Source organism: Rhinopithecus roxellana, chromosome 1 (genome assembly GCF_007565055.1).
Source record: "Rhinopithecus roxellana isolate Shanxi Qingling chromosome 1, ASM756505v1, whole genome shotgun sequence".
NCBI lineage: Eukaryota > Metazoa > Chordata > Mammalia > Primates > Cercopithecidae > Rhinopithecus > Rhinopithecus roxellana.
This window is the reverse complement of record NC_044549.1, coordinates 158,739,245-158,762,319: the sequence shown is the minus strand read 5'-3', so window position 1 is coordinate 158,762,319 and position 23,075 is coordinate 158,739,245. Positions and strand designations below refer to the sequence as shown.

Below are 23,075 nucleotides of genomic sequence, written 5' to 3'. Positions count from 1 at the left end.
CCCTGGGTTATCCCTGGGAGAGGAGTGATCATAGTAGGTGAAGCATCACAAAATATTTCTTGGAGGAGCTAGCATTATGGATGACCCACAAAGGGTGGATGACCCTCACAAATTAACTACAGTCTCAGTGCTTATTGGTTTGCTTCACAATAAAAGGAAAATTGTCAAGAGATAAGAGCTGAGAATGAGATTGGTTAATTTATAAGGAGAGGAATCTCCCTGTTATCTGCTTTAGCTGACAGTAACCTCAACAGCTGCATGTCAAAAAGTTCAGGGAAGTAGGAAGTTCTTCCCTCATCACAACTGAGAAATGCAAGGTTTAAATAAACCACAATTTGATTCAGTTCGTGTGTGTGTGTGTCACAGAGCTTGAAAAACCGGTAAAAAAAAGATTGTCAACTTTTAAAATTTCTGTTCAAGTTGATATTTATTGTTTTTCAACTCATCAAGGGCTTAAAAATTACCTTTCTTGTTTTTTAAACCCTGAGTCGGGCTATTATTTTTTGTTCCCATTTGCAAATGGCCCAGTTTTTTACATGTATATATTAACTGCTTATGTGAATACACAAAATATTATACTATGCCAAATATACAACTATGTGGGAAAACGATGTCTTGATTGAGTGTATCAGACCTCCCTTTCAATAAGAATTTGAAAAGGAAGGGCATCATGACAATTTTTTTTCTTTTTCTTTTTTCTATTTTTTGTTTCTGAGACAGGGTCTCACTCTGTCTTCTAGGCTGAAGTGCAGTGGCACAATCATGGCTCACTGCAACCTCAGTCTCCTGGGCTCAAGTGATCCTCCCACCTCAGCCTCCTGAGTAGTTGGCACTATAGATACATGCCAACATGCCTGGCTAATTTTTTATTTTATTTTTAGTAAAGACGAAGTCTCGCTATGTTGTTTAGGCTGGTCTTGAACTCCTGGGCTCAAGTAATCCTCCTGTCTAGGCCTTCCAAAGTGCTGGGATTACAGGTGTGGACCACTGCACCCAGCCTGATGAATTTTTAAAATTATCAAACTGCAATATGCTGAGTTTACATCTCTATTATTTCTATTATGATGATTTTCAAAAGGCTAGCTTGCATTGGCAATGCTGAATTCTGATTCTTCTCAATTTCACAGGAGATTGAAGATTAAATCAGAAATGTTAAGGGCAAACAAAATTAAAATCAACATTAATGGTGTATGATGACAAAGATCACTAGTTAAACATTCCATCATGGATTCAAATGCCTAGCCTCTAACAATGTAAAACATCTGTCTTTGTGATAATTAGGGAAAACAAAGCCTTTGGAATATATTGAACATTTATTTGCCACATTGTGTTTTGAGGAGAAAGAAAGTACATGTATGCTGTCTGGAGGAACTTGGGCAAATGCAGGAAAAAAAAAAAAAAAACAAGAAGAAAGAAACCCACATACTTCTCCATTCTTAAGAAAAGGAAGTAGTGGTGACATCATTCTCGGCTAAAATGTAGGCTGTTTATATCTCAAATATTAGGTAACAATGTTTTCTCCAGAGTTATGAAGCAACTAGAACAATCAAGTACAATTTTCTTCTAAATCTTTATTGCCTGATTCATTCATTCATCCAATAAATATTTATTAAACATCGATTATGTGTTAGATGCTTTGGGACACAATAGTAAGTGGAGGGAAAGATATATAATACCTTCCCTCAAAAAATTTGGAGTTGAGTGGAGGATAGGAATAGAAATTAAAGAATGACACAAATAATTATAAAGTTACAGCTGTTAAAAGAAAGGCATATGGTGCCAAGAGAACCTATAATAAAAGATCTACTCATGGAGGTCAGTGAAAGCTTGCCCATCAAAGAAGTTATCATTCAATCCACAAAGACCAGGAGTTGGCTGGGTGAAGAAGAAAAGGTCAGAGGAAGAAAGTCCATACTGGTGAAGGAAGGCTCTGTGCATAAAGAGTAGGGGGATTACAGAGGCACATTCAGGAAATTTGGAGAAGGCTTTCAGCAAGCAAGGAGAAACCACGTGAAAGTTTACAGGAGAGGTGGGGGCTTGAAGGCACATTCAAGGATCTGGTTTTTATCTTCTCTTTATCTCAAGAGCAGTGGGACGCCATTAAACGATTTTAATCAGAGGGTTGGTATAACCAGTTTTGTATTTTGAAAAACTGAATTCAGCTCTCATTTGAGAAACTGAGTGAAAGAGCCCAGAATAGCCGTGGCTGAGGGTGACTGGTGGGAGACTCCTACTCAAGCCATGGCAGTGGCATGGGCTGGTGGCAGGAGAGGGAACAGGGAGAAGAAGATTTGGAACTCAATCTTCCTCCATTGACAAAGTCACTCCAGCTTTGGCAAGGCAATTAATTGATGGGAAAGAAGATGCCTAGCCCTCCTGATTTCACTGTATTTTCTGCATCTTCAACATGAGTGCTGGGAAGTGGTAGAACATCCAGAGGCAGCTCGGGTGCTAGGTGGAGCAAGAGTTAAAATTCCAGGATGAAGCACATGAACTCTTAGAATGACAGATTTTGGGAGCTGGGTTTGGGGGAGTGCTATTTACCTTTATTCCCTGGAGACTCTGGCACAAACCCTTGCCTCTGCAATCTTTCTCTCAGGTAAAGGAATTCATTAAACGAATTGCTGGAAGCTCTACTGACCAGAGGGCTGTACAGAATCCTATCTTTGAGAGCAGGAAGTAGGTTGATCACATAGTTTATTATCCAATCAGGACATATCTGAAAGAGAAAAGGGGTTCTATTAATATTTAAACTACAGAACATGCACACCAGGAATATCTTAGGCAAATCTGGTTGCCCTAGCAAGAAAGGAAATTTGAAAGTTTATACTGTTCTGCTCCCATGTTACCCCTTTTGCACATGAGAGGCTAAGTATTCTCTTCACCTGTATTAAGGGAATAAAAGCACACGCATTCAGGTGACTCCCAAGTCACTTTTAATTTTACAATTTCTGCTATACTCTATACACTGTGAAAATTACATTTCCCACCATTATCACTTCGTGATAGGTGATCATTTACAATTACTCACTGACTCAGTCCCGGGAAGAGGCGGTGTGAAATGGGAGGCTCTATCCAGGTGCTCATTAGAAATGCAAAATCTCCGCCTGCCTCCTAGACCTACTGAATTAGAATCTGCATTTTCTAACAAGATTCCCAGGTGATCAATAAGTACATTAAAATTTGAGAAAAACTTCTAGACTTCGATCTAAAGAAAAACATTTTACCACTTGACAGTGTATGCACATACATACATGCATATAGACACAACCGAAGCACAAGTTTAATGAAGTACAATTTACCGTTACTACTTTATTTGGGACAGAAATGTGCTCACGACTCAATAGATTTGAGTATTCACTCCTGGATCTCAACGTGTAATTTGAAAATGCATCTCTAAAGCACCTAGGAGCAATCTGAAGAAAGCTGAGGGGAAGCGGCAGATGTTCTGATCTACCAGGGAAAACGTGGACGTTTTCTGTTGTTAACTTTGTGAACTGCGTGCACTTAGTCACTCTTGTGTAAATACTTGGAGCGAGGAACTCCTGAGTGGTGTGGGAGGGCGGTGAGGGGCAACTGAAAGTCGGCCAAAGCGCTCGGAGGGGCTGGTCTAGGAAACATGATTGGCAGCTACGAGAGAGCTAGGGGCTGGACGTCGAGGAGAGGGAGAAGGCTCTCGGGCGGAGAGAGGTCCTGCCCAGCTGTTGGCGAGGAGTTTCCTGTTTCCCCCGCAGCGCTGAGTTGAAGTTGAGTGAGTCACTCGCGCGCACGGAGCGACGACACCCCCGCGCGTGCACCCGCTCGGGACAGGAGCCGGCCTCCTGTGCAGCTTCCCTCGGCCGCCGGGGGCCTCCCCGCGCCTCGCCGGCCTCCAGGCCCCCTCCTGGCTGGCGAGCGGGCGCCACATCTGGCCCGCACATCTGCGCGGCCGGCCCGGCGCGGGGTCCAGAGAGGGCGCGGCGCGGAGACGCAGCCAGGGGTCCGGGAAGGCGCCGTCCGCTGCGCTCGGGGCTCGGTCTATGACGAGCAGCGGGGTCTGCCATGGGTCGGGGGCTGCTCAGGGGCCTGTGGCCGCTGCACATCGTCTTGTGGACGCGTATCGCCAGCACGATCCCACCGCACGTTCAGAAGTCGGGTGAGTGGTCCCCAGCCTGGGCTCGGCGGGGCGCCGGGGGTCTTCCTGGGGTCCCCGCCTCTCCGCTGCGCTTGACAGTCGGGCCCGGCAACCCGGCGCCCGGGCGGAAACGAGGAAAGTTTCCTCCGCGGCACTCAAGCAGCTCGACTCCCGTAGCTGCAGGGATGTGTGAGTTTTTCTTGAAAAAAAGATGGAAAGTTCACTTGCAAGGGGCGCGGGGCACGTTTGGTCCCCTTTGTGCGAGCAGGAAAGGCGTTGTGTTGGCCGCGTTCGAGGCGAGCCCCCACCCCCGGAAAGGGAAGTTTGAGAAGTTGGTTATCTGAAGGCGGCCGGGGAGCAGCGGCCCGGGGCGGCAGCCTGAGCTGCCAAAGCAGCCAGCACACCTGGGCCACTCAGCCCGTGGGGATGCCGCGTGCCCACCCATCTCTTTCTGAGCCATCCGTTCAAAAGGCCAGCGCCTCAGTCCTTAGCTCCTGGACACGGCCACGCTTTCCCTCAGGCCGGCTTCTTGGCCCGGAGTTTTTGGATACAAGTTTCAAGAAAATAAGCGATTTCCAAAAGAAAGTTAGCTGGCTCCACTGACACCTTGGCATGGATGGGTAGGGAGTGGAGATGCTCAAGTGAAACCGAGAATCCCTCACTGAATGCCCTAGGGGCTGTAGATTTTGCCTGGAACAAGACAGTCCTGTCTTCAGGGAGTTGATAGTTCTATGCAATTATCGTTTGTTGGAAACCGAAGGGTTAAAATCCTACCTAGGCTACCTACCTGGTCGCTGTGTCTGATGGTTTTTAAGGAAAAAAAAAAAATCTATCTATCTATCTATATATGCATGCAGGAATGGGGGTTCTTAATGATTTGTTATGGAAAGTGTAAAACACCTGAGACTTCAAAAGTTAGATTTTTTTTTTTTTTTTTTTTTTTTTTTTGAGAGGAGTCTCATTCTGTCACCAGGCTGGAGTGCAGTGGTGCAATCTTGGTTCACTCCAACCTTTGCCTTCTGGGTTCAAGCGATTCTCCTGCCTCAGCCTCCCGAGTAGCTGGGATTACAGGCGCGTGCCACCACGCCCAGCTAATTTTTGTGTTTTTAGTAGAGACGGGGTTTCACCATATTGGTCAGGATGGTCTCGATCTCTTGACCTCGTGATCCGCCCACCTTGGCCTCCCAAAGTGCTGGGATTACAGGCGTGAGCCACTGCGCCCGGCCAAAAGTTAGACTTTGCAGCTATGATCCAAATAACAGTATCTGCAGCTGTGGTCTGGGTAACCGAGTATTTGGGCAAGTCATAGAGCTTTTTCTGGGCCTTAGTTTCCTCATCTGTAAAATGGCAAGGTTGAATCTGGGTAATCTTACATCATCTTAATGCTTAACATCTTAACGTGCTGCGGCCCTCACCTCCTTTCCCCTAGCTCTTCTGGTGACTTGGAGATGACCCATGTAGACTTTGGATGAAATATAGAGGAGTTGACAGTCCACATCAGCCTGAGGCACTCTTTTTATTTATCCAGGGACATGGGCAGATTTACCTTTTGGTTTCTCTAGAAAAAACGCGCATCACGGTCAGTTGTAAATTTCAGAGTATTTGAAGTGGATTGGGAACTTTTTAAAAATTATGGCATACATTGAAGGTGGCATAGAGATGGAAGTTTTTAATCTAATTAGGAAGAGGCACTATTGCAAGCAAAAAGTCTTAACACACATTTGAGTCCTATGGTTTTAATAAACTCTTAGTGTTTCGTTCTTGGCGTTTTTCCTGCATTGCAGTACCAGAATGTTCAGTTGTCTCCCATGTTCCTCCAGACTCTTAAACTTAAGTTATATTTTGCTAATAAATATTTAAAATGGCTCCCTTAATTTTCTGTGGATGTTAAAAATCATTAAAACTTTTGTTCCAGATTATAAAAGAACAAAATTAGCAGGCCCTGATGTTGTTAGTTAGGTTCTGTTTACAAGGATAAGATTTATGATTTGCAAATTCCAGACCCAGTAGTTCATGAGTCACTTTCATTTCATCAATATACACACTTTTAAACAATTAGCATAAAAGCCTGGTGGCTTTTTATTTGGGTATTTAGACAGTTTAACAAGGCCCACAGATTTCCTATTTTTATAGAATTGAAGTTTCAAAATGGTTGAATTAATGAATATTTTGAATTTGTATTCATTTGATTCAAATTAAATTTTCAAAGTTGGCCGAAGGTTGAAGATAGATATATTGAAGATGAGAAACCTAATTCTACTTACATTTTCATTTTTCATGTAAGTAAATGGTTTCAGAATTTTTCTAACATAACTGGTAAACTGAAAACATTTTTTCAAAATATCTTGATGCAAGATAATATATGAGGGAATGAGATTGTTTAATAAACAACAAGCTCCTTTTACATCACATAGAAAAGCCCCAAAATCTGTCTTCTGTTTAGTAGCCTCTGTACTTCTGTTTAGTAGTATGCAAAGGATTTAAATATAAGAACAAGTTTCACTAAGAAATAGAAAGTTTCTTAGTTTTTAACTTAGTAGATTCACTCTTCTTAAATGATCAAAATTAAGAAATGACTCTTTGGGGGAAAACTGTAAAGTGTACCATAGCTCTTCAGGTCTGAAAAATAGGACTTTTCAGGTTCCTAAAAGTAGATTCTTATTGAGGACAAAGAATTTGTAAAAGTGTCATAGGGATACAGGTTCTTCAGATCTCTTTAATAACCTGTTTATTTTGTCAGGGTAAGAGACTAGACATCATTAGGCCCCAAATCTTTGGTCTACTTGTGCTTTTCTTCACCCTCATAAAAATACACTTTTACCTTTAGGCCACTCCCTTTAACAGCATCTTATTTTTAATGAGTTATGTTTTATACAAAATACTAATCACATTTTGAAATCATGCCTTCTTTTCAATGTAGCAATCCCTAATGATGACTGTTGTCTGTGTAGTCAACATACCTACTACATGTTTTCTATTCAATTATGAACATGACTTTTTAATTTTTTCAGTAAGGTTAGTTTTTAATTCTGGATCTCATTGATATCATTGCAAAAAGTGGGCATTGTTTTCTTTTACCTTTTCAACCATATTTATTGAGTATCTCTTGCCAGGCAGGACGCTCAGACCTGGGACACCATCTCAGACGGATAAGACAGACCTGGTTTTTGCCATCATTGAATTTAACAGCTGGGAGCATGTTATATGTCAAGAAAAGGATACATGTTTTAACTCTTTATATTTGAAAGCATTATGGAATACTGGTGTTTTATTTTCTATACCTCATTTTCAAAAGCCTCATTTGTTGTTGTTGTATGCAGTAGGAGGATGTGAATGTTGAATGTTTCCTTTTAGGTCCCATTGAATGTATTTTTGAATCAATTTATTCTCACTTTCCTATCCCTGCCTTATCACAGAGCCCCCGTTGGGCAGCCTTTAATTGCATTCTCCGTTCCATAGGCATCATGATGGACCCAATGCGTTCATTTAGTGTTCTTTTGAGGATAGGCTGGTGGTAGAAGAGTGTAGGGTATAAATTTTGGAATCAGGCCGTCCTGGGTTCCAAACCCACTTGCCGTTTACTGGCTGTGTAGCCTGTTGTAGTTACTTTACCTACTGGTCATCCCTGGTCTCATTTGTAAAATGAGGATTATGGAGTTATGGTGAGGATTAAATAAAATATTGTTTTAAAGTATTGAACATGGTGCCTGCAACACAGTAAATGCTCAATAAATATCAGCTTCTGTTATTACTGTTAACTCCTTAATTGGTCTTACCAAGGGCCTCCGACGTGGTTCCCATTTGACTCTGCTGCTTCACATCCCACCACAGCCCACACTTTCCCAGTCTATTGGTGTCACTACACATACACACGATGTGAGCAATTTAGGCAGCTGTGCCTTTGTTCAGGGTGTCTGGAACTCCTGCTACCCTGCTAATTTTCACTCATCTTTTAAGACGTAGTTCAAGTGTCATCTTCTTGAGGAAACCTGCATTGAATGCCCCAGTTTGAGGTAAATATCTCCTATGAGATACAGACCTCTCACTTAGCTGGTAACAATACCAAGCCGAAGTTATATCTTTTCGTAACTCTCTTGCCCCATTAGGCCTTTAATCATCTCAATCTTATTCAGTTCTCTATCTCCGGGGTCTCTGGCAGTGCCTGACACATCATTTAGCACCCAGGAAGTGCTGAGCTGAGCCTCCACTTCATCCTACTGTATCTAGTGCAACTGAGGTCGAGCATTTAACTAAGCAGTGACTTGTTTATTAGGTGTTTGGTCCGAATAGTAAAATCTTTACTTTCAGTTCAAATAGTTTTAGTTCTGATCACAATAAGCAATTTGACTGTTTTTGAAGTATGGAATTGGTTCTTGTATTCTCATGAAATATGGAAAAAGATGTTTCAACTTCTGACAAACATGATGGAAAGCTGCTAGAAGTTTTCATGCAATTCCTTTAGCCATAAATTTTGAACTAGTGTAGGGCCTTGAAAGCCACTGCAAAACTTAAAATAAAAGTCACCAGAGAAATTATCCAGTAGGTACTGATACCTCTTTTGTTTTTTTTTCTAGAAGGGTGTTGGAAAGAGAATTTTATTAGGAATGAAGTGCTAAAATCTGAATTTAGTTTTTAAGTTTCTTTTTTCATCGGGTTTTATGTTTTGGTTTGTAAGGGTAAAGCGGCGTTAGTTGAAGGGAAGTGTGGTCCTGTAGCCACCACTGCCTACCCTAGAGTAGCGTGGATATTATTTAGGTCTGATGCAAACCACTGAAGCAGTTTTAAATAGGGAGCAGGGGAAACATGCTTCCTGGCTACAGCATGGCATTATTTGGCCAAGTTCCACATAAAAGCATAACTCTGTTACCTTGTTAGCTTCTACCCTCCAGGTCCTTATGTACAGCTTCAGCAGATTTAAGTTACGATTTTCAGTAGAACAGATAGGCATTTGCAGCAAGAATGCTCACCGCTTATTTTGCACTCTCTACTTTCCTGGTAATATTTTGCTCCACAGGTACCTGTTGCTTGTGACTGAGGCAAGATAATGACTCGTACTTCTTTGGCATGCCAAAAGGGTTTGGAATGCTGCACGGGCAAATTGGCTCATCTCAGGGAGAAGTCAGGGAGAAGGAAGAGAAAGAGAATTAACATTTGAGAACCTACCCTGAGCCAGCCACATGACGTTACGTATCTAATTTAATCCTAGGAAGAAATCTCCAAGATAAGTTTTATTATCTTTATTTTATAGATGGAAAGATGGATCCTGCTCAGGGTCTCTCTGGAGGTTTGCCTGGGTGCGTGTATGTGTGTGTGGCCCGGGTTTCTCATGCTTGCGTGCTGCTAGGTTCTTTTTTGTGGTCTCTGTGTGTGTATGTGTGTGTGGGGAGGGAGGCTGAAGAGGGGTGAATGGATATCGCATTTGAGAGAGGGGAAGCTTACCATCTAATGTCATCAGCTCAGTGCTCCTGATTTAATTGATTTGCTTTGCTTGCATCATCTGCCTCCTTCCTGACTACATTTGTACCACAGAAAATCAAGATAAGGCAGAGTTTCTTTGCATAAGGAAACTCTACAACCCGCAGTTTGACAATGGTGCCTTAGTGGTAGGACTCATGGTGGGTGACCTGTGGTTTGGCCACTTATAGCAGTTGGACATACCCCATTTGCAAAGATGTGTATTGTAAACCCCAAATTCCAAGCGTGTAGTACAGTCATTTGTGTACAGTCAATTGTGTACAACTGCTGATGAGGGCAAGAAGAGCCGACTTTGTCCAACATAACAAAGAAGGGGACAGTTTGACTCTTTTTTTTTTTTTTTTTTGAGACGGAGTCTCGCTCTGTCGCCCAGGCTGGAGTGCAGTGGCGCAATCTCCACTCACTGCAAGCTCTGCTTCCCGTGTTCACACCCTTCTCCTGCCTCAGCCTCCCGAGTAGCTGACACTACAGGCGCCCGCCACCGCGCCCGGCTAATATTTTGTATTTTTTGTAGAGACGGGGTTTCACCGTGTTGGCCAGAATGGTCTCAATCTCCTGACCTCATGATCCGCCCACCTTGGCCTCCCAAAGTGCTGGGATTACAGGCGTGAGCCACCGAGCCCGGCCCAGTTTGGCTTTTGAAGGGGCAATTTGAAAACTTATAGGGGGTTAAGATTCTCTTCCTCGTCCATTACATCAGGATTACTTCTGCCTTTTACTTGCCAGTCAGCTTTTTAGGTCTTAGCACTCAACAAGGAGCAACTGTCCTCTTGGGTGTAGTCAATGTAGTCTACTTATGGCCTCCTGCTTAGACTCTTAAGGGTTCCCTGGCATCTGTGTTTTGTTGATAGGTTTGAAGCTATCATCATTAGATGAGATTTAGTTTCAGGGCCCGTACCTATAACTGGGGAGATTCTATCTGGGAAAGGTCAAGACATGCAACTCTTTTTTTTTTTTCTTCTTCTTCTCTTTTCTGAGGGAATATTTTCCTCCAAATTTTTTCAGCTCTACAACTAAAATATAGACCTAGTATATGAACACAACTGGCCACTGTCCTGGGCCTTAGATGGTACTCTGCTGTCGTTCTTCTCTGGTCAGAGCCGTGCCTATGGGGTGAGGTGACTTTTGGGCCTTCCAGTCTTACTCTCTTTTCGTTTTTAAACCATGGTTTGGTTACCTGGGAACCCAAATTCACTGCCCAGAAGGCCCTGAACTGGTATCTGCAGTTTGCATGGATCCTTGAAGCCATCTTCCTGAAGGCCATCATTGCTACTGGTTGTGCCATCTCTGCCTGAGGGTCAGTCAAGGGATAGCTCTGTGTGTGTGTGTGTGTGTGTGTGCGTGCGTGCGTGTATGTGTGAGAGAGAGAGAGCTTGGGTGTCCACATATCACAAGGCCCCTCTTGAGGGAGGATGCAGCAGGCAGGGGAGAGCAAGGCAAATTCATTACCAGGGCTCAGGATGATGTCTGTCTTCAAACCACCCATTTCTGAGGAAGGACTATGAATATTGTAGGAGTTCTAAAGTTGTACTTGGTCTTCCAAGACATTGAAAAGATATATTTGTCAGTCAAGGTAGATGGATGAAACCTATTTTATTGAGCAGTTCACCAGCTTGATTTGTAACTTTAAATGTTTTGACTTATGGTATATGGGCCTCTATTTGCTCACTTGCCTTGGGCCTTCCCATGTTGGGGATGGGTCTGCAGCAGCAACATTCCTTTGCAGAGATGTCCGGTAGAAATTAGTTTTGGTTAATTGTATCATTATTTTCCCTGGAACAGAGAGCATTGAACATTAAAGAAAAAGATAAGAGTTACTCTCTAGACATAGTGCTGTATTTCCTTTGGGAATTGTAGTTTTTCTTAGTTTGTGTTGTCCTGAAGTGAACTTTAGCTCTATACTTTTTTTTCTTTGTCTTTTATTTATTTATTTTTATTTTTAGATTTCCTAGTGCCCTAGTTGCATTTCTTCTGTGTATTGAGAGACCACCAGGGCAAGGCAAAGTTTATCTGAATGTTTTTTCCTCCTATTGTAAATATTTTATTTGAACCATCCATGGTTCAAATAAAAAAGAGGCTTGGTTCCTGTCAGGCCTCTTTAAAGAAAACAAGGAAAAAGGCTTCCTAGTGCTTTAGAAGATATAAGATTGTTAAAACTTCATTTTAGAGAACTAGGGATTTGGCTGAACTAACATGAATGCCTTTGAAAGAAGATATGGGTTGGGTGCATATTTTCAGTATGTGCTGCAGCAGCTCTTTATTAAAGTGTGAATCATTACAAAGTCTTCATTTCCTATGGGGTGATAATACTGCTGCTTTGTGGATGACTACCTGTCATGCCCAAACCCTGCAAACTTTTCTACATAGGGAAATGGAATTGGGCTTATGCCACCTGTAGCTTTTACTCAAGAGACTTCATGGACTGATTTCCCAATAATCATAGTAGCTACCACTTATTGAGGTCTTGCTACTACTTGGATCATGCTGAGTACTTCAAGTATATTAAACCTCAAAAACAACTTTACAAGGTAGGTTATATTATGCTTATTATAAATCCTCCAGAGTTAATAAATTTGCCTAAGTCCACCTAGTTAGAAAATGATTAGGCTGGGATTGGAATCAAGATGGTCTGGTTTGGGGATCTCGACTCCTAATTGTTATACTGTACTGAGACTAGTCTGCCTTAATTGACATAAACTACTTGTCCATTATAGCATGGGTGTTGGAAGAGTAGGGGTTAAGAGAAATAATAATATCCAGCATTTTTCTAGTGTTTTAGCATTCTTCATATAGTATCCCACTGGATTTCCTTAGTGTAATACAATAACATTTGGTTTATACACCAGGTAGTCAAACATCATGCCTGTCTTGTGATCTCAATGGGAAAATGAAGTATATACCTCAAGTGATACAGTCTTGGCTGAATCATGGAACAATTATGCCATCAGAGAATTGAGGTATTCTGAGTAAAACAAGCACTTTATTTGAAAGGACTAGGAGACTTCACAGATGCATCAAATATGTTGAGGATATAAATGCCAGGCTCAGGTGGATTTACTGTGAAGTGCTTGAACTTAACCTTCAAGGCTACCTATACTCTGGTATAGGTTCATCTCCTGGCTTTAGGTGAGGCCCTGGAAATGTGGCTAACAAGTGTCATCAAGTCAAACACTACAAAATCTTGCAGTGCCCTGAATCTTACAGCGCACATGTAAAAGAAACCTGATAAAAGTTTTCCAAATTTGGAGTCAATCCGAAAAATTTATTTGACATTACCTATAACGAATTATGAAGCTGAAAGGAACTTTTCCAAATTATTCAAGAATAAATTACAAATTCTGATCTACAGTTCTAAAGGGAAGACTGAATTATTTTTTTATTCTCTCAATAGAGAATATTGCAAAATGTTATTGGAAGAGATGATCAAAGAGTATGCAACCAAAAAATATAGGAAAAGTATTTCAGAGGTATGGCAGTTAATAAAAATATTTGTTTTTTAACACTTCATATTTGTAGTATTTATAGCTTTTAAAAATTTGTTGTTTGTATGATACTATTTAAATTTCTTTTTTCCAGAGATGAGATCTAACTCTGTCATTCAGTCTGGAAAGCAGTTGCGTGATCATAACTCACTGCAGCCTTGGATTCCTAGGCTCAAGCAATCCTCTAGAGTAGCTTGGACTAAAGGCATGCACCACCATGACTGGCCAGTTTTTTTTTGTTTTTGTTTTTGTTTTTTTTTTTTAATTTTTGTGGAGATGGTGTCTTACTATGTACCCAGGCTGGTCTTGAACTCTGGGGCTCAAAGGAACCTTTCCACCTCTGCCTCCCAAAGTGTTAAGATTACAGGTGTAAGCCACTGCACCCGGCCTGTATACTATTTTAATTCTAAATAAATATTCACTTTATTCTTAATTTTGTATTCACTTTATTCTTAATTTTATATTTTTCTTCTTAAAGAGTGTCCCTGAAATTTACAAGTTTCAGATTCCAAAGACCTGAGTCTTTGATGAATGGTAGGATTTGTTTGTTGGTTTAGAAAATAAATGTTAAAAATTGCCTCTTCCTCCTTCCCCCTTTGCAAACAGAGACTGAAATCTGCATTGTTATTTCACAAAACGAAAATATTTTTCCTCCAGGTTTAGCTAAACCCTTCATCATTTTCCTGCTTTAGAGCCCTGCGCCAAGTAGAAAAGAAGTTGCAAAGATGTAATTATCACAAACCTTCATCTTGGGTGAAAGATAACCTAACTCTGACCCTTAGTTTGAGATTAGACTCTACCTAGGAGACAGCTGGTAAAGACTAAGGTATGTTGCACCAGGAATCAAGCTGTCTGGGTGACCGGGCTGTCTTTCTTCCCATTGGGGTTCATTTTCCTTCTATACAGTGACAAGAATTGGACTAAATAAGATTGCCAGTATATTCTCTTCTGAAACATTTCATTCTTTGTTATCCCTCTACTGTTTTGTTAGTAGAATAAATCATTGAAGTTGAGTTAGAAAATCTTTAGCTAATCAAAATAGAAAACTAACAAAAGTCATAACAGGTCAGAACTGAGAAATACCACAGACTTCCACTGGTGTTCGTTGGAGACGACTATTATTAAAAAAAAGAAAAGAAAAAAAAACATAGCTATTTTGAAAATTTCCTACTACAGGTGTCTGAGCGTACATCCTGACTAAATAGCATGTTTACTTCAGCTAGAGCTCACTCCTTCTTGCTAAATAAAAGGCTTACTTGGTTTTGGTGGTAATATGATTTCTCGTTGGTTAATTATGGTATTTTCATTCTCCCCTTCCTCTGAATTGGTAAAAGTGTCTGTGAAAATTTTTCCTAAGGTAGAAAATTATGAAATGCTTTTGCTATGCCTAGGAGAAGTAAAGCCTAAAGGAACTTTCATATTTTTTGGGGAAAAAAAGGAAACTTGTCTAGATATAATTAGTGTTCTGTTGCCTTTCAAATATTTCTCTACCATTTTTCTTAAAATATTCTCAGAAAAGACAGAATTTGCAACAGATTGGCAGTTTTCAGACTGCTGTTTTAGGCAGGGGAGTAGCTGCTGCAACCTATAATTGCACTTCTGTAGAGTTTGCAGACACTTGTTAGCATAGACTAGGAATCTTTCAACTTTTGCTTTGAGTGACTACCTTGTTACTACATACCAGATTTGCGTCTCATTCTCTAAAGCTCATAGTATTGGGGGAAAAAAAGACAATATGATATAATTTGTCCTTCAAGTATGTGAAAAGGAAAAACATCTAATAATAACATTTTATATTCATTATTTTGGAATCCCTTAAATTATATCATTATACAATAATCTAACAATCTCAATCCCCCCGGGCACTCTTACTTTTATTTTTATAATTTGTATTGTTAGAATACATTTCTATTCTCTTAGGCCTTTGTTCATTCTACTTTCTCACTTCTTTGGGAGCCTCATTCCTTCCTGAATATTACATTTTATGACTTATCATATGCATCAAGGCTCAAATCTTGAGCTCCAGCATTCTGACCCTAAAAATGATGGCTTCCTATCATCTTCTGATAACAGCAACTGAAGGTGTTCTAATACCTTGCCGCTCATAGGAGGTCTGACATCACTGAGAATTTATTGGAAATGAGGACTGTGGGTCCTCTCCCCAGACCTACTGCAACAGAATGTGTACTTTCACAGGGTCCCCAGGTGATTCCTGTACACATTGCAGTTTGAGAAACACTGCTGTAATAGCATTAAAGCATGTTCCAAAGAGCAGCCAAATGATCTGCAGTGGTTTTAGTGGATCACATCAGGCTTGTTTCTGTCAGTAAAGAGAGGAAAATTCGAGGAAGAGTTGCACTTAGTTTTATGAGAGTCTTTTGACTCCTCCTAAGCTGTTTTAACTGTGTGGTAACTATCATAACATGCTAAAGCTAGCAGAAGACAGAAGGCACTGGTAGCAAGTCAATTAAATGAGTCCGTTTTTAACCAGTCTGTTTCCCCAATCATCCTTCATGAGTCTTTTATCCACTGATTGTCCCTCCCTTGACCATGGTGAACTGTAGAATGCAAGGTCCCATTTCTTTTTTCTTTTTCTTTCTTTCTCCTTTTTTTTTGAGATGAAGTCTTGCTCTGTTGCCCAGGCTGGAGTGCAGCGGCACAATCTCGGCTCACTGCAACCTCTGCCTCCTGGGTTCAAGTGATTCTCCTGCTTTAGCCTCCTGAGTAGCTGGGATTAAAGGTGTGTGCCACCACCACCGGCTAATTTTTTTTTTTTTTTTTTTTTTTGTATTTTTAGTAGAGACGAGGTTTCACCATGTTGGTCAGGCTGGTCTCAAACTCTGACCTCGTGATTGCCCACCCGCCTCCCAAAGTGCTGGAATTACAGGCGTGAGCCATCGCGCCTGGCCCCAAGGACCCATTTCTATACTGAACTCACTGCATTAATCATGTTTACCTCATTAGGCATTTACTCACAGATTGCCTTGACCTATGTAGGCCTTAATTCATTCTGGAGCTATTATACCTCAGCATTTCTTAAAATAGGTAGCACTCTGCTCTATACAAAGTAGGTGCCCAATAAATTAATGATTCGATGACAGGTTTTCAGGAAGTGGTTTTACTCTTCAACATTTTTTAATCCTCTTTTGTCTTGAGGAACTTCCTTGTCTGATGCTCAGTGAAGACTCAATAAATTTTTCTTGAATTGCTCAACATTTGTTTTAGACTCTCCTGAGGGTGCCCTGTAGGCATTTTCATTGACTTGCTTCTTTATTTTAATATCATAAGGCAGCTTTTTGTGCCTTACTTACTTTTGTCTTCCAGAATTATGGGTCCCTGTCAGTTTTTAATGCTCTTAAGTAACATAGTAGCCACAAGAAGCAGTTCTTACAAGCAGTTTCTGATGTTTCCAAGTAATTTTATTTTCTGACTTTTTTTCTTTGCCTTTGACATCTGAACTATACTTGGCAAGAAAAAAAAAAAGAAAACTTTCCATTGCAGCTCATATCTCATGGTGCTTCCTGTTGCATCAACTCTAAAGTTATTCATCAGAAAAGTTATATAAAATGCATAACCATTTGGTTTTATTTTTGCCCTCGAATTATGCGACCATAACACAAACCTGAACTCTTATTTTTGTCATCTGTAAAAATCACTTAATTGGTCTCTGCTTATGGACACCCTTTGTTCTTTCTCTGTCGATAACACAGGCATTGCCATCAGTTAAATCTACCCCCGGATGGCATTTTGAATAGCTGACCCCTGCTAGAAAGCCTTCCATGGATTTTATGAATCCTAGATCATCACGTGACCTTCCCTTCCTCTTTGAGCATGGGGGCTGCCTCAGTGTCCCTGGGCTCCTAAGAGAGTGCCTTGTGTCGATGGGACACAGGACCAGTTTGATGACTACATGCACAGATGAAGCCAAACCTCTTGCCCATCATCTATTCTACCCTTCGCATCCCTCATGTCCTGGTTCCACTCGAACCCAGCTGCCTCACACATCCTTTTTGCTTACAAATTTCCTAGCTTGTGACCATTCTCCACCACCTTCCCCAAGTTTTACCATTCTCTATCTGTGCCCTACAACAGCTCCACCCTTTGAAATAATGCCTGGTCTAAATGTTACTTTTTCTATTGGGCCTTCCTTGATTATCCATCCCACTGCGATTCTTTCTCCTGCACATAGCCTCTCTAACAAGCCTTGCATCGTCATTCATGTGACCTTGTTTGCTAAGCTACCTGTGCTATCTCTGTGTGTTTTCAACTCTTTTACTAGAATGAAAACTCTTTGAGGGAGAAACTTCTGTCTGATTTTGCCATAGATCTTAGCACACGTTCTCACTAATTCTATTTATGTGTTGTGTTTGTTGCTGTTTGGAATTCATTGCTTTTAAAGGCTGAGGAAACTTGCTTTTAGATCCAAGGCTGGGTGTGCTAATTTTTTTTCTCCGAGATGGCTTACCTCACCACCAAGTGTAAATGTCAATGACTTAAAGCCACCTGTAGCATTGTTTGACAGAACCATAGGTGATCTGCTTTGTGTAAATTGTTCTTTACAGTGGAGACTTGCTCTGTCTGCAGTCTTTAGTTTCTGTGAATTTTGGGGAGCTGTGCTGTGTGGGTGTTAAGGTTGATTTTTCCGTCCATCACCAGCTCTGCCTTTGATTCATTTATTCTCTCATGTGTGAATCTTTTGCAGAAGGCTCAATGCATTATGACTATAGAGGCCAAAGTCATAAAGTAAATCACACCATCTGACACAGGACAATTTTTTGCCACTCCTGCCTTTCCTCTTTATGAATCAGAGATGATCTCAGTCATTGGGATTCCTGGAATAAGGATGGCTGAAGGGGTCTTGGTGAAATGGAGAGTGCCTGAAGATACTCTTCTACCTACCTGAGGGTAAATAATCCCATATTGCAAAGGTGACCCCAGGTTGTACTTTTTGGAAAGCCCTGTTAAAGTGACACATGCAAAAGAGACTTAAACATGAGGCCTTTCTTACATGGGCGCTTAATAGGAGTGGGTTTCCAAGGAAGGTCTTGAATTTGGCCTTCAGCCTTCTCCTCCGCCATAGTCTTCATCCAACCTGAATAAACATGCAGTGTAGGTACTACGGGTAGTGGTCTCTTGTGCAAGCACAGCTTCCAGATATGTCATCTGCCTTTCAGCCAGATCATCACCCATATAGCCACTACACCTGGCCAGAATTTTAATATTCTTAAGTCTAAATATTCTGTGGCACTTATTGGAAATAGTTGAAATACAATGCTTTTAATTTAGCATGTCATTGGTTAACTCTCAAAACTACTGAAAAGCACTTATCTTTCAAGATTTTAATGATGATGTTGGTGAGGATGTTTGTGGTAAGTAGATAATCACTTATATTTATTCAGCACTTGACAAAGCATTTTCACAAACTCTGAGTACTGGTTGTTATCAGTTTATTAATGAGATGCCTGTGGTGTCTTCAGGGGACAGGAGAGAATATGTTAACTTCTTGAATAACTGCTACAGCTGTAGTTAGCCCCCATGAGCCAAGCCTATTGGCTTTGTCACTCCCAAGGTATACCTTATTTCATATATATAAGCAACTTGACTAAGTGTTAGATGTCTGTGTAAGCCATTTTCTGCCAGTCAAAACAATTTTGTTCTTCTTTATATCTTTCTTCAGATGTACATCTTTAATAAGTTCTGGGAAAGGAAGTGGAAAACAATGCTTGACCTCTGATACAATGTACCATTTTGATTATGATCAGTACTTTAATAAAATTTATCATCAAGAAAGTCTTTGGAGTGAGCCCCTGAAAAGCTTGGGAAAGTGATTGATATGGTGTCACTTTTCTTAAATTATCTTCCCATGTTGCTTAAGATGACCAGGAAGGCTCACTTGACTCTTGTGCTCTCTAAATTGAACTGTCCTGAAGTTTTAAGAAAATAAAGTGATCAGACTCAGCAGTTCAAGATTGTGTTGGTTGATAGCAGCCACTTAGACCTCAGTTCACTATGGGTTTCTGTGTACTTTATTGGTGGTCACCAAGAGGCAATGAAAGGTCCTGATTTTGTGAACATTTCTGCCCACACCCTTCTTTGGTGCATACCTTTTGGGAATATATAAAATGTCTTTCATTGTCAAAATAGCTGTTAAATAATATTAAAAGCAAAAAAAAAAAAAAATCATGAAAATAGTCATTTGCCTACTTCTTCAGGCAGAAAACTAGTACCAGCCAGTGCGATGGCTCAGGCCTGTAATCCCAGCACTTTGGGAGGCCGAGGCAGGCGAATCACGAGGTCAGGAGTGCGAGACCAGCTTGACCAACCTGGTGAAACCCTGTCTTTACTAAAAATACAAAATTTAGCTGGGCTTGGTGGCGCATGCCTATAATTCCAGCTACTCAGGAGGCTGAACCAGAAGAATCACTTGAACCGGGGAGGTGGAGGTTGCAGTGATCCGATATCGCTCCATTGCACTCCAGCCTGGGAGACAGGGTGAGACTTTGTCTCAGAAGAAAAAAAAAAAAAAAAAAAAAAAAGAAAAGAAAAAGAAAACGAGTACCAAGAAAACAGAAAAAAGAAGTGATATGAATAATTTGACTATGATTGAGACACATGGGTGAAAGAGCACCAGAGGAAAAATGTCTAGTCTGATAACTTTGAAGAAAACATATTGACTATGTCTAGTTATAATAATATTTTAATCTCACAGTAATAGAGAGCTTCATTATTTTCAAAACAGTTTCACTTTCATGTCATCTGTAATCTTAAAAACAACTCTGAGATGGATATAATTATCCTGTTTTACAGATGTGGAAATGGAGGCCCGGAAAGGTGAAATGATCTGCCCCAGCTATAATAGGACTGCCCATCCACTGAGACATAGTACAGCATCATTAGTTAATCTTTTCATCATTTTTCTATTTTTAGTCATTGTGCTCCCTCACTGCTTAATTTGTAAGTAAATGTAAGGTAAAAATCTGTAGTCTCCATGTGTTTTCATATTTTCATAGCTAAATTGTCAAAGAGGCGATGGCAGTGTTGTCATCAGGAGACTTCTTCTTGCTTTGAACATTAAAAGCCCTATTTAAGACTGGAGAATTTCTTCTTTGAGGGTTTTGTCCACCTGTCATAAGAGAGTTCAAACTATGTAATGAGTCATTTTACCTTTCCCCTTTTCTTATGGGGACAGCTTCTCTTTTATATACCGTGTGGTCTGCCCTCTTGGAGGTTGTGTCACCGTTGTCAGTAGACAAATGCTGCCACGTGTAAAAGGCTATGCCAGTTCCTACAGTCCTATAGTTTTGCCCTTCAGTAGAACTTCAAGTTGCCTTACCTAATCAGGAATACGGGTATCTTTATATAGGAAGTGTGCTTCTTCATCATACAGACATAGAGGTCAAGTGTTATCATCTTTGGCTTCCTTTCTCAGAGATTCTTAAACATGAATGTCTGAATAAACATACAGAGAAGAGGTTGGGTACAGTGGCTCATGCCTGTAATCCCAGCACTTTGTGAGGCCAAGGTGGGTAGATCACCTGAGGTCAAGAGTTCAAGACCAGCCTGACCAACATGGTGAAACCCCGTCGCTACTAAAAAATACAAAAATTAGCCCGGCATGGTGGTGGGCGCCTGTAATCACAGCTAGTTGGGAGGCTGAGACTTGAACCCGGGAGGTGGAGGTTGCAGGGAGTCGAGATCATGCCACTTCACTCCAGCCTGGGCAACAGATCAAGATTCCATCTCAAAAAGCAAACAAACAAACAAACAAAATATAGAGAAACATAGAACAGGAACTGTTTTGAGTAGCAGAACATGACTCACACAGACATCTAATTTAGTCAAATTGCTTTTATATAAAAGAAGGTATTCATTGATGAGTAACAGAGCCTACCTGTATGACTGATATTTTCAAAGAAAATGGCTAAGAATCACTTTGATGGCCAGGCACGGTGGCTCACACCTGTAATCCCAGCTCTTTGGGAGGCCGAGAAGGGCAGATCATGAGGTTAAGAAATTGAGACCATCCTGGCCAACATGGTGAAACCCCATCTCTACTAAAAATACAAAAATTAGCTGGGTGTGGTGGCACGTGCCTCTAGTCCCAGCTACTCTGGAGGCTGAGGCAGGGGAGTCACTTGAACCCGGGAGGTGGAGGTTGCAGTGAGCCGAGATTGTGCCACCGCTCTCCAGCCTGGTGACAGAGCAAGACTCCATCTCAAAGGAAAAAAAAAAATCACTTTGATTAGCAGAAACTGTGTTTCACTTGCCATCATAGAAAGCTAAGCTATGCTTCTGCTTTTCTACTGCTAGCTTTATATAAATGTTATTTTCCTTGCAACATAAAAGAAAAATTGAGTCATGTTGTTTTATTTAATTTTTGTTGAAGAACACATTAAATTAGCCCTCACACTGTGGTATGGACTTCTTTCTCTTTTCTTCAGGGTGATTTTTCCAGTGGGCTTGGTTGGGACTGTGTGGATCATTGTGATGCTTTGTTCTCAGTGGGGATTTTCCAGCAAAGATGAGCTTCATTAAACAATGACTGGGTTCATGGATTTATAACTGGAGTGATTTTCTTCAAACTGTAATACATTTCAGTGTTACCTTTTTCTGAACACCCTTTTTAAAAGGGATTCCATAGCAAGTCTTCTGGAATAATACCTTTTATATAATTCTTCAAAAACTGTAATTTGTACATACTGATTCCTGTTAAGGCAGATGTTATTGTATCAAGAAAAGACTCAAATTTTGAACATATTGAAAATAGTGTTTCTTCAGATCTGGTGGATAGGTGATGCTCAATATATATTTGTTTCATGGAATAAAAAAGAAAAATATTAAAGATCCTAGGAAAATAAATTAAGTTGCAAGGATATATTGTTTGCAAGGATATATGTCTGTTTAGCATTGCAATTTTCTGAAAGGAAGGCTATTCACAGCTGTTAATTCTGATCTAAGGAACTATTTGCCTTCTTAACTTCTTTGCTAGGTTATCTAAAGGGAGATATCCTTTCTCACAATTGTTTCCTTGAACTTACTTTTAATGTTGCCTTGTAGGGTCAAAACTTTAAAAATACAGCTTTCTCAGAAAACTTGCTCCTCAGATCCTTCAGAGATGTCTACTGTTAAGCTTATTGGCCCCTTGGGAATTGGCAAAGGATTTCCACACTTTAACTTGTAAAATCCACACTTAAAAATTAATCTAAAATTATTTTTCGGGAAGAATTTATACAATTTCAACTAAATGCCCTGCAGCCAGTTATGTTTATGATTCCTGCCTCGTCTCCAAATGGTATTAGAGTTTGAGTCATATGAGAAAATTAATTGAGTTGGGCTTGATTGTACAGGTATACATATATAATAATGTTCTGGTTATAATGCAGTTTGCAGGTTTTCTAGTTACAGCTCAAGGCAAAGATGAGAAGCATCACCTATGGGCCTGACTGCCTCTGTCCAATACTGCCATGCCCCGTCTCTAACTACTACATTTTTTCCTATTGAGTTCTCCAATCCATGTAGGATAAGTCCCTTCCTGAACTCAGTTTATTTTTCTAACCCTGGCTGCACGTTAGGATCACCTGCGAACTTCTAAAAGAATTCCAAAGCCCAAGCCCAACACCTAGAAGTTCTGACTCATTGCCCTGGGGTAGGACTTTGGCATCACTATTGTTTTAAAAGATCTCCAGATGATTCTGATGTGGAACCATGTTGAGAAACACTAATCTAGCCTAACCCAGTGAGGTTACAAATGAAGAATTTCACCAGAGAGGTCAAAGTACTTGATTTCCCACAGCAAAGAAATGCCATTTACTGGGTTCAAAACTCCCATCTGTTGACTTTAAATCCAGCATAACAAATATGAGCAAGGTTTTAGAAGGTTTTGGAAACTCATCTGCAGAACAGAGCAAATACAGGCCTATCTAAAAGGATACTTCACAATGAAGATGGTTAAAAACCAAAACCGAAGGAGGGAGAGCACATTGGTGGGGCTGCTAGTGGGGGGA

General features: G+C 40.7%; 1 protein-coding gene and 2 long non-coding RNA genes across 4 annotated transcripts in view; 2 read left to right on the top strand and 1 right to left on the bottom strand.

Moving 5' to 3' along the window:
* Positions 1-1,598: 1,598 nt before the first annotated feature.
* On the bottom strand, positions 1,599-3,553 carry LOC115898282. Its single transcript, XR_004058002.1, has 3 exons — positions 3,303-3,553; positions 2,545-2,719; positions 1,599-2,451 (listed from the first exon to the last, which is right to left on the bottom strand). It is a non-coding gene; the product is annotated as an uncharacterized LOC115898282 (long non-coding RNA).
* Positions 3,554-3,661: 108 nt separating this feature from the next.
* TGFBR2 (transforming growth factor beta receptor 2) overlaps positions 3,662-23,075 on the top strand; it is an 86,664-nt gene continuing 67,250 nt past the window's right edge. The window contains exons 1-2 of one of the 2 annotated variants that reach the window (XM_010354470.2): positions 3,662-4,135; positions 19,879-19,953. In XM_010354470.2, the coding sequence (XP_010352772.2) occupies positions 4,042-4,135; positions 19,879-19,953 (169 nt within the window). In that variant the 5' untranslated portion in view covers positions 3,662-4,041. The remainder of the gene's footprint in view (positions 4,136-19,878; positions 19,954-23,075) is intronic. The other variant, XM_010354469.2, reaches the window with a different exon arrangement.
* On the top strand, positions 11,389-13,294 carry LOC115898284. The gene is made up of 3 exons (XR_004058005.1): positions 11,389-12,546; positions 12,981-13,056; positions 13,166-13,294. It is a non-coding gene; the product is annotated as an uncharacterized LOC115898284 (long non-coding RNA).